Source organism: Mandrillus leucophaeus, unplaced genomic scaffold, assembly GCF_000951045.1.
Source record: "Mandrillus leucophaeus isolate KB7577 unplaced genomic scaffold, Mleu.le_1.0 Scaffold227, whole genome shotgun sequence".
NCBI lineage: Eukaryota > Metazoa > Chordata > Mammalia > Primates > Cercopithecidae > Mandrillus > Mandrillus leucophaeus.
In genome coordinates, this window is record NW_012102332.1 from 2,736,528 (window position 1) to 2,748,082 (window position 11,555).

Here is an 11,555-nt window from a genome sequence, read left to right on the forward strand (position 1 = left end):
AAGAACGCCGCCCACAGAGGCCACCTGCCCGCCAAAAGGGCAAGAGGAAGGAAGAGGCGGTGGGTGTGAAAGGGATTTCCCTGTATGGAAATATTGGTTAAACATCTCCACGCCAAGAAAAGAAATAGGAGGAGAAATATCCTGAACAAATGAACAGAGTTCACCTGTCACTCTCAGCCCATAGCTGACGACGCAAACGCAGCAGAAACAACCCCACACTGAAGACTCGCTCGGAGAGATGACGCCGTCGGAGAAGAGACGGGTTCTGTGTTGTCTCGAGACTCACGTCCCTGGAATACCAGGCGAAGGCTGCTGAAACGCCCCACGCAGCCCAGCCTCCTGCCAGCTCTCTCCGCCGAGGCAGCGGCCTGCATTTATGTCACTGGAGGTGGCGACTGCACCTGCCCTGCTCTCTGACCCTTTTCAAGGTTCCGTTCATGTTAAAATCCCCAGTGAAGAGTGCCCTGTTGAGCTGGCCAGTGACACCAGCCAGAGGTGTGTTCTTGCCTCTGACAGAGGCTGGCCAGGAGGCAGGGGAGGCAGGCAGCTCTGCTGGCCAGGCGGCGGGAGCCCAAGCACTGCACACTGTGTTCACGCTGTGTCTGCGGCCGCGGGCAGGAGCGCCCGTCTCTCCTGATGCATTTCCACGAATGTTCTTTGGTCTCCTTGTCCACTCCCCACCTGAACACGGAGCAGGTCCCGAGTGGGTGCAGAGAGGACCAGGTACTCTAAGGGTGTTTGGTTACAGCCAACCCTGGGGACGATCCAAGAAGCCTCGCCGACTATAGCAGAAGCTCAGATGTCTGAACTCTGTCGATCTACACGAGCCAGGCCAGGGCACAAAGGTTTCAGGATGGCAAGGAGATGGCACTGCCTTCTCTCTGCATCAGCAGCAGGTGCAGAGGGACGCATGACTGCAAAGATCTCAGGCCTGAACTACACCCACGTTGCCACCCACATACCCTCCTGGCCACTCCCTGGGTTCAGAGGGCTCCACAGCTGTGCAGTGGAAAGGTCCTCCCAGTCAAAGGGGCCTCTCTGAGGGCAGGAAACCCAGATCATCTCCCAAAGAGCCATTCCTATCACTGCATCTGTCAGAAGCCAGAACTAGTGGGACGAAACTGTAGACATGAGGATTTACTATGAATGAGTTGCCTTACAAGACTGGGGGCCTGAGTAGGACACCCTACATCCATCCAGAGGGCAGGCCATTGTGCCCAGAGGCTGCACAGCAAAGGCAGATCCGGAGAAAGAACCAGCTGCCACCCAGGGAACGTAGAGGGCTGTGGGTTGATGAGGCTGGCTCCCAGGACAGGGAAGCAGGGACTTGAGAGGGAAGCTGCTACCAGTGGCAAAGAACAGCACTGTCGAAGGCCCAAGAGCCCCAGCATCGTGCTGGAGAGGTGGCACCACATCACTGAAGATAAGGGTGCATCTCAAGTGGCAGGTGGTCTGGCAGGAGGGAGGTGCACAGGTGGGGTCTGCGACTCTGAGACATGCAGCAAGCACAGGGTGTCCAGCTCCCTCAGTAACAGAGTAGCAGAGGACGGCAGGCCAGGGAGGAGACGACACACAGTTACTCCAGGACAATGAATCTATGGCAGTTAGTTCACTTTCCTATTCATCTGCAAACACTCGCTAAGTATCTTTTTGGTGCCAGGTATAACACTCGTGAATGAGGCTACAGATACAAACGGTCGGAGTTCGCAGATGGCTGCAGACACTCTTGACAATCCGCTTGTTGAGTGACTCGGTGGATGTAGGTGCACAGTACTGTGGGACCCAGAGGGCAAGCAAGGCTCTGCACCGGGAAGCACAGAAGCATCGAGGAGAAGGCGCTGAGGTAGGGATGGAGAAAGGCTTTGAAGCCTCCTTGGAGCTCTGTTTTGTGAGTTCTGGGCCTCCAAGGCAGAAGCCAGAAACTCACTTTTGCCACCTCCATTGCAGTTAGAACAGGCATGGGCTCCTCCAATCAGACACACCTGCTCCAGAGGCCCATCTGGAGAATTTGGAGGAGAGGTGTGACAAGGCATACTCAAGAGCAGGGTGACAGAAGTCCCCGGACTCAGTAGCCAGCGTGGGGGCAGGGATCCTGAGCACTCATGCCAAGCTGCAAAAGCTGGGGGCTTGTGGGCAGCCCCCCATTCCCATTGTGCAGTTTAGAAATTCTCAGAAATTCCAAAAACTATGTACTATCCCTAGATAAACTCCTTTTCATCTTAAACTAACTAAAATAGGTTCTGTTCACTGCAACTGTTGTTTGAAATGCTGACACCACCATGTGCATTACAAACAGAATGATTTCCACTAAAGGACTAGGAATAAAATCAGTACCTTTGAAACCAATTGATGGGTGGGGAGACGTGATGTATCAATCTAAAGAAGTCAGGAAATGATCGTGAAAAAAAAAAAAAGAATTAGCAAGGAAAAAGCATTAAAAAAATGAAATGATGGTAATTAGTTCAAGTCGATAAGTCATTACAATAAATGTAAACATGTTAAACTATTTTCTTAAAAGACAAAGATTATCTGCTTTGAATTTTAAAAATCGACTTGCATTCGGCTTAAAAATGCAGTTGGAAAAAGGATTTAAAAAAAAACAATAAATAAATAAAGGACTGGAAAAAGATAAACCTGGCAGAGGCTCAGAGCAGAGATGGAGACCTCGTGCAAGGTAAAAGAAATCAGCCACTGTGAAGTTACTAGATAATGAACCTTTAACATCTAACACAATCATAAAGTAAACCATGCAAAAACGTGCTGAAGTGCAAGGAGGAACAAACTAATTAACAAAGTTCTCTGCTATATCAAAACAGATAGGTTGAAAAGAGATAAGTGAATCTAGAGAGGATAACAACACAATGACATGCTTATGTATGTTAATTATGAGCATTCTATATGTATGTTAACTGCTCACATATACTGAGAACATTTGAACATTTTATCTTCTTTGCCGCAAGATTTCCTTTTTGCTTATTTTGTAAGGAACAAAATATTATAAACAAATGTGAGGCTCCGTTCCTCCCTGAGGACCCAGGATTGTTTTCATCCTTCCCTCTCCTCAGGGAGCTGCCTTCATGAATTTGAATCATAACCACCTACACATCGGCCCACTGTGGGAGGAGCTAGGGCAGGATCCTGGCTCCTGTGGATCAGCAGAGGCAGAAGCCAAGCACGGAGCGACCAAAGCAGCCAGTGGTCAGAAGCTGACACCCAGCTTTTTAGGCAGCAGCTGGAGAAAAACAGCCACATGGTAAGTCAGATGGTATTTCAGGGATTTCTAAGCACGAAATCCTATAGACCACCTGCAACAGAAACCAGGCTCTCGAAGAAGAAACAGCTGTACTCCCATTTTCACTGTAGCATTATTCAGAATAGCCAAGATACGGGAAAAACTTGCATGTCCACTGATGGACATGTGGATAAAGAAAATGTGGTATATGAATATACATGCAATGAAAGGTGATTCGGGCTTAAAAGGGCAGAAAATCCTGCTATTTGTGACAACATGGATGAACGCAGAGGGCATTATGCTATGTGAGATAAGCGAGTCACAGAAGGAGCAATACCGCCTGATTCCATCGTGTGCGGAATCTAAAATCGTCACGCTCATGGAAGCAGAGAGTACAATGGTGGCTGTCGAGGGTGGAGGGAGGGGGATGGGCAGAGGCTGCTCAATGGGTCAAGTTTCAGTTATCCCAGCCGGGTACGTTCCATAGACCGTGGTATGACACAGTGCCTAGCGTTAATATGGTATTATGCACTTCAAAGTGTATTAAGAAGGCAAACGGGTGTTAAGTTTACCATGAAGCACACATACACACACATAAGCACATGTATGGAGATGATGCACGCGTTCGGTACCTTGATTGTGGTGACAGTATCACAGGTACACACATATGTCCAAATTCATGAAAACTTACACATTCAATAGGTGCAGATTTTTGTCAGTGACTTCAATACAGCTTTAAAAAAAAGTGGTAAAAAGACACTCAAAGGAGAGGAGAGGAGAAGGGAGTGAGGGAAAGTGGAGAGACCTCGATGCCCACCCACTTCACAGATCCCTGCTCCAGGGAAGGGCCATGCGTCCCATTCCCACCCAAGCACTGTGACCATCGCCGTGTGCCACTTCCAGCCTAAGGGAGCAGACCCCAGTGGCTCCCCATGTTCCTCTCATGATGTGGCCACTGCAGATGCCTCATGCTGGCGTGGCACAGTCACTCAGGGGAGACACATGGGCTCTGAAGAGCTGCGTGTCCACCTCTGCACCCTGTGGCTGCTGTGGTCACGTTGTACGTGGCTTCCGCCCCTGTGGACGCACAGGAGTCAGCATCCTACCCTCAGCACCCCCACAGCGGCCACTGCAGAGACAGGTGGGACCCACACTCATGAGGGCAGAGATGGTCCTGAGGCTCCAGGGGAAGACAGATGCCTGTTTATCTGCAATGTTGTATTTCTTAATAAAACAAACAAGAAATTCCAAGGCAAAGAGGATAAAATGTTGATACCTTCTCACTTCGGGTGGTGAACACATGGATATTTGTCTCACTATTGTCTCTGATTCCATTTTTTTAAGGTAAATTTTAAGTAGTCACTAAAATTTATGGAACAAAACTGTGAAAGTGTCCTATTCTTAGAAAAAGGAACAACCTAAATCACCAATGTTAGAGCTCTTCAAATTCAGTCCAGAAAGGATCTGGGTCCAAACCTCAGAGCTCCCCGGAAGGCGGGGTTGAGCTGTGAGCGTGGGGCCAGAAGCAAGCACTGATGGAGGCTGTGCGGGGTCCTGTGCTCGGGCCGCGTCTGTGGCCTCGCTGGCTGGGACAGTGCGGACTCTCTGCAAACTGTGTTTCCCTGGAGAACAGGATGAACGCACAAGCCGCAGCTGAGGACGGGTAAGGGCAGCCCTGTCAGAAGGCGTCTGCCTGCCTGGGGCGCCGAGAGAGGTGGAGCCGGCTGGGCCACAGCTGGGACATTTGACCACAGCCGCAAGACTTCTCCAATGTGGAACTTCACCAAAAAATAACAACAGCCACCGAGTTCGTTCAGGATTACCACACCCAGACCTTGGAAGGAGAACAATAGCCAGGCAACTAGAAGGTCAACCTAGGCAGAAACCAAATTCCAGGCTGCAAGCGAGGGAGGCAGGTTCCCAGGTCTGCCTACAGTCAGTGCTGCACGAGCCCGGCCTGCTCTTTTCCCCACACAGCCAGGCCTGCTGCTCCAGTCCGGGGGTGCCCTTGTTCAGAATACCATACAGGGTGGTGGGACGTCTTGGGATCCCACAGGCTGTTCCCTGCGGGGAGCGGGGAGGCCCTCAGAGTCAGAAGAACAGAGGGCTCTCCCCTGTCCTGTGTCCTGCCATGGGGAGTGCTCACCATGCTTCTGGCCTGTTCCCTGCACACCTGGGACGACCTCAAGTGTTTGTGAGACCACCCCAGCGACTTGTGTGCAAGCCCCTAGGCCTACCTTTACTTTGCCACACCCAGGTTCCCAGTTCCTGCCCGGAACCAAGCAATGGATGCCGGCAGAAGTCACAACAGAAACAGGCTCATCTGCCCAACTAAAGGTCTACGACGTGCACTTCCAGGCCCGGCTGGGGCTCAAGACCACACAGAGAACGAGAGATCTTGCCCAGGCCAAGCACTAGGAGACACACGGGCTGGTTAGAATAGCTTCTGCATCCGCAGCATATGAAGATGGAAGTCTCTGTCTTTTGATGTCTCACAATTTTCAAGGGAAGGGAAGGGAGAAGGGAAGGGAAGGGAAGGGAAGAAGGAAGGAAGGAAGGAAGGAAGAAAGGAAAAAAGAAAAGAAAAGAAGAAAAGAAAAGAAGGAAGGCAGGCAGACAGACAAGACAAGACAGCGTTTTCTGGGAGGGCTGGCAGCTCTCAGTGGCGTTGACCCCAAGACCACCAGTCACCCCAGGACGTGCCGTCCACAGCGGCTGCAGAGCCTCGGCTCCCCGCCTGCAGTCTGGGCTCTCGGCGCTCCCCGCCCAGCTGCCCCGGGCTCTGCTCACTTTTGTCCTCTACACCTGTGAGTGCAGCAAAGGAGCAGGCTTCATCCTCTGCTGCCTTAGGAAGGGAGGGTGAGCCCCAGGCTATGTCCAGGCTGAAGCTGAGCCCTCAACATGGAGACATGCAACTCACCATGGTAGCGGTGAATGGGATGTTGTCAATCAGGGACGACGCCAGGGCTGAGACCCACACCACCAGGACGATGGCGGCCGTGAGGCGCTGCTCCTCTGGGACCATCTGGAAGGAGGACAACAGAAGCTGCAGTGTTCCATCACATGCACTTTGGGTCAGATCCCACCAGCCGGGAGACTCAGAGGGGCCCGAGGGTGTTAGTCCTTCCTCTTACCCATCACAAGACCAAGGCAGACACAGGTGTGCAAGCCAGGGCCCCACCCACACCGGGAGCCTCTGCTGGGTTTCTACCAGCAACGCCCAGCCATGCCCAGGCCTGCCAGCCCCTGGATGGGGAGGCAGAGTGACCCTGCCCCTCGTCCACGTGTGGTGGCTGCGCACACTGGTCACACTGACCCGATGGCCTGGCAGACCACTGAGGCTGGGGTGCCTGCAGCACTCACTTACTGAGGCTGGCGTCGATCGCGCTCCTTCTCAGACAGGCTTTAAATAAAGTTAAAAGCAAAATAGCAAGCATCTGTAATTATGTATTCTTTGGAAAAAGTCTCCCTTCATCTCTGGGCTGCACAGGATAGAACAGGTTCCCTGCTGTGCCTTTTTACATAATTAATGTGACCTGTTCTTACCAGAATTTTTTTTTTTTCACAAAATCAAAGAACAGTGGCTGGAGTACCTTCTATTATCGCATTTTTTTTACCTTTATTAGCAAAGCAGTTTGTTCTCCAACATATTCTATTAAGTGGAGATGTGCCAACGCCTAGAAGAAAGGATGTGTGATGAGAATCAGTTTAAAACAGAAAATATATGCAAGATTAAAAAAAAGTCTTGAAAAGACGTGAACATAAGGTAGGCCCAGACTCCTGCTTCTTATAAAAGATCAGACTCAAATACACAGTCTATAAATAATTTACTATCATATATGCACAATGAAGAGTCACGGAGAAAAAGTCCAACAACAGTGGCAGAAATCCCTCATTGATTTGAGTTAATGTCCATGTTAAATTTAAATCCGAATGGAAGACTCTCTTTAAGACCTGTGTAAAGATACCGTTCAATCGCACATAATGAAATACCATTCCATACAGGTCTTTCAAGTAAGCGGCATTTCCAATTTCTTTTTAAAGTTAAACATCACAGAGTTTTAAAAGAATTTTTTAATGCAGTTTTTATAATCTTCAAAGAAAAGAAGGAAAAGTCTATTTAACTGGCACATGTAACTATTTCCACAGTACGAGGCAGATTCAGAAACCTGGACCCAGGGAAAGGCCGGAAAGAGCAGAAGAGAGAAGATGGGGCGCAGGAGCCTTCTGCCCAGGCTGCCAAGGTCCCGCGCAGGGACGCCCAGAGGCTGGCGACCGAGCCACCGTGGGAGGTCACCAGAAGGCAACAGGTACCGGTAGCTCAGCTGCCCAGCAGCTCTGTGGGTGTGGCCTTTTCACTGTGATTCGATCATGCTTAAAGACTGCAAATATTGGAAACAGCAGCTTGTCTGTGCTTTTTTTTTTATTGTTTTAATTTTTTTGTTTTTGTTTTTGAGACAGTTTTGCTCTATTGCTCAGGCTGGAGTGCAGTGGCGTGATCTCAGTTCACTGCAACCTCCACCTTCTGGGTCCAAACGATTCTCCTGCCTCGGCCTCCCGAGTAGCTGGGATTACAGGCGCCCACCACCACACCTGGCTTATTTTTATATTTTTAGTAGAGATGGGGTTTCGCCATGTTGGCCAGGCTGGTCTTGAACTCCTGACCTCAGGTGATCTGCCTGCCTCGGCCTCCCAAAGTACTGAGATGACAGGCGTGAGCCACTGTGCCCGGCCAGCTTGTCCTTGTTTAAAGTAAGCTTAAGAATCTCAATCTGTGTGTAAGTTGGTAGCTGACCTTCATTTAAAAGCCATGGAGCCCAAATGTTGGGTCTTTAATCACAATTCTCCATCAAGTTTGCTTTTATAAGGAGAATCACTTCAGAGCAGGGTTTCTCACCCTGGCCCTGCTAATTTAGAGCCAGATCGTTCTCTGCTCTGGGGCTGGCCCGTGCATTGTAAGACGCTGCACAGCAGCCCTGGCCTGGCCACACTCGATGCCAGTGGCACCTCACCACCACCAGCGTGACGGCCAAAGATGTCTCCAGACACAGCCACTGTCCTCTCTCTGGGGGAGTAAAATCACCCCGTTAAGAACCAATGTTCCCTGGGGGGTAAAATCACCCACTGTTAAAGAATGAAAAATGTATCATAATCCAAATTTTATTAAATGAAACTTTAAAACTGAAAAAATGTTGAATGTAGCTATACCTTTTGCTTTGTTTGACATCATCAGTTGAAAGAAAAATCAGAGGCCTAAACCAGATTAAAATGTTCTGCCAAATGCCAAATAGGGATGGTTCTATGTGTATATGCCTCACACACACACAGAGTATGGTGTGCACAACTTGATGTGTACCTATAGACATTTATATTTACGTATTTAGTGTCATATAATTATCCTAAATATCATGGTCCGAGTTATGTAGTGTAAGAAGACAAAATAAAGTAAAATCTTCAAAAAACTTGAATATTGCACCTAATAACTCAGCTCAAAATAACTGATCTCTTAATTTTTTAAAAAAAAAGTCAAAATATGAAGAAACTACAAATACACTCTTTTACAAAATGAAGTAATCATCTAGCACATCCCTGTCTATCAAGCCTAACACTGTAGGTATACAATGTGTATTTTACAGTATGCAAAGTTTACGTACAGTTGAAGATTATACCCATTACTTGTCTCCTTCATCAGCTTATACAGTGAAAAGATGATCGTGTAGCATAAGTCAGGATGTGAAACATCATTAGTCTGTCACAGAAATGCTGATTCAGCAATGACCTGATATCCTTGTCCCACTGAAATAAGCCAAGACCATAAATCATTGCTACCACTTCTTTCAAAATGATAAACTAGGAGGTCTAAGAGTCCCTTCTTCAGCCAAACAAATGGACCCTAGATAAAACACACTTTTAACACATTCCAGATTCGCAAGACAATGTATGGCTTTCCAAGGAATCTCTCCCCATGAAAATGTTTCCTGCAGCTGTCTAGGAGCTGTAAGACTTGAGTGGCACAGAATGGAACTGCGTGAAGCTCGAGGCTGATCAAGCCCTGAAGTCAGAGGGGGTGTGAATGCTTGTGAGGTTGTAGGTTCCACTAAGATTTCTCATACTGAGCTAAGATCCTTGAAATGCACCAAAAGTATTCCCTGGCATCCAGCAGAGGCAGACACAGCAGTTTCTGGAGGAAAGCATCCCGCCTGCAGGCCCTCAGGAATCCCACAGAACAAGATGAAATGATGAGATTGTAGTCTTGGATCTCCAGGGACACAGAAGACAAGCAGCATGAATGAGAGCAGAAACAACCAAAACAGATTGAGCCAGACCCACAACTGCATGGATGAGAATTCATAGATACTGAATATAGAAGAGCAACTTTGCTTAAAGAAATTAGGAGTTGAAGAGTGTAAAAGTACCAATTAACATGGGCCCTCGATGAGTTAAGAATGAAGGCCGTCATCTCCAGATGACATTAAACCACCAAAAACACTAAAAGAGTGAGTATATAACTGCCAGGAAAGGGGAAATAGAATTTTAAATAATTCTCAATCAAATTAAATAGTCAAAAATTGGCTAATCAAGAAAACTAAGGTAATAAATCATAATAGAAATTTAAAATAATTTTGAATAAATAAAATGTAAATATAATCAAAATGCACACGAAAACTTGAGGGATGCAGCTAAAAGGAAATTTATAGTCAAACATACACAATGGGAAATACGAAGCATGAATATCAAAAGCTAAGTATCCATCTTTGTAAGTTAAGAAAATAACAACAAATTGAACCCAAAGAAGTGAAGAGAAAATGACAATTTTAAGTAGAAAATGGGAAAGAGAGAGAGTCACCAAAAACAACAATGAAAAAAGAGATCATCACTATAAAGATACTACAATAAACAGATAATGGAGTAAAATTCCAAATCAACTCTAGCATTATTTTTGCTTTTATACAGATATCCAGTTGATTCAGCACCATTTGTTGAAAAAATGTTTTCTTTCCTAAATGAATTGCTTTGCCACTATGGTTTAAAATCAGTTGTATATTTAAAAAACACATAACACATATACAGAGTCTATTTCTGTACTCTCTATTCTGTTCCATTAATCTATGTCTATCTTTTGCCAGTACCACAGTCTTGATTACTATAGCTTTGTAGTAAGTCAAGAAATCAGGTAAGTGCTCCAAAAGTTGTCCTTTTGGGGAAAAAAATGCTTTAGTTATTTGAATTTAGTCCCTTGAATGTCTACACAAATTGTATAATTAGCTTGTCATTCTTTGCAGAAAAACCTAGTTCAATTTTTATTAGAATTGTGCCTAAATCTGTAAGTCAATGTGGGAAGAACTGCACACTAAGCAACACTGAGTCTTCGGCTCTATGGACAGACTGTATCTCTTCATTAGGTCTTTAGATCTTTTTCAAAAATTTCTTTTCAAAATATCTCAGTAATTTTTGTTATAGGAATCTTGAGCATACTTTTTTTTTTTTAAGATTTATTCCTAGGTTTTTAAGGCTTTTAGTATCATTATAAATGCAATTGTTCCTTAAATATTTTCCAATTATGTGACACTAGTATATGATAATATATTGATTTTTGATACTGATCTTGTATCTTCTGACCTTGCTAAATTTATATATTAGCTCTGGTAGTACTGGATTTTTTGTAGACTACCTGAGATTTTCTACATAAACAATCACATAGCCTGTAAACAAGAACAGTTTTACTTCTCTCATTTTCATTTTTCTGCCATTTATTTCTTTATATTGTCATGTTACAAGAAGTAGGTTCTTCAGTACATTGTCTGTTGAATGGAAAAGGTGACTGCCTTGCTGCCAATCTCATGGAAAAACAATTAAGTTTTTCACCGTGAAGTATAAGGTTGGCTCCAGGTTTTTCAAAAACGCCTTTCATCAATTTGAGAATTCATGGTTTGCTCTCAAATGCTCTTTCTGCATCTATTGAAACGATCATATGGTTTTTCTCCTGCATTCTGTTAATATGGAAAATTATACTAGTTATTGAATGTTAAATCAACCTTGGATTTCTGGAATAAACGTTTTTTGATTATGCTGTACTATTTTATACACCATAGCATTTGATTTGAAATCTTGCTTGATCTATGTGAGTGGGAGATGTTGATCTGTAATTTTCTTTTCACATAATACCTTTGTCTTAATACCAGGGTAATACTAGACCTACAAAGTAAGTGGGGAACTGTCCCCCACCTCCATTATTTTCTGAAAGAGATTTATAGGGTTGGTATTCTTACTCAATGTTCAAGAAGATTAAACAGGGAAGCCATTTGTGTTTGGACTTTTCCTT

General features: G+C 45.8%; 1 protein-coding gene across 1 annotated transcript in view; it reads right to left on the reverse strand.

Annotated features, from left to right (window-relative positions):
* Positions 1-11,555, reverse strand: part of OCA2 (oculocutaneous albinism II) — a 364,145-nt gene that overhangs the window by 113,402 nt on the left and 239,188 nt on the right. The window contains 2 exon segments of the mRNA XM_011981483.1: positions 6,153-6,257; positions 6,850-6,909. Coding sequence (XP_011836873.1) covers positions 6,153-6,257; positions 6,850-6,909 — 165 coding nt within the window.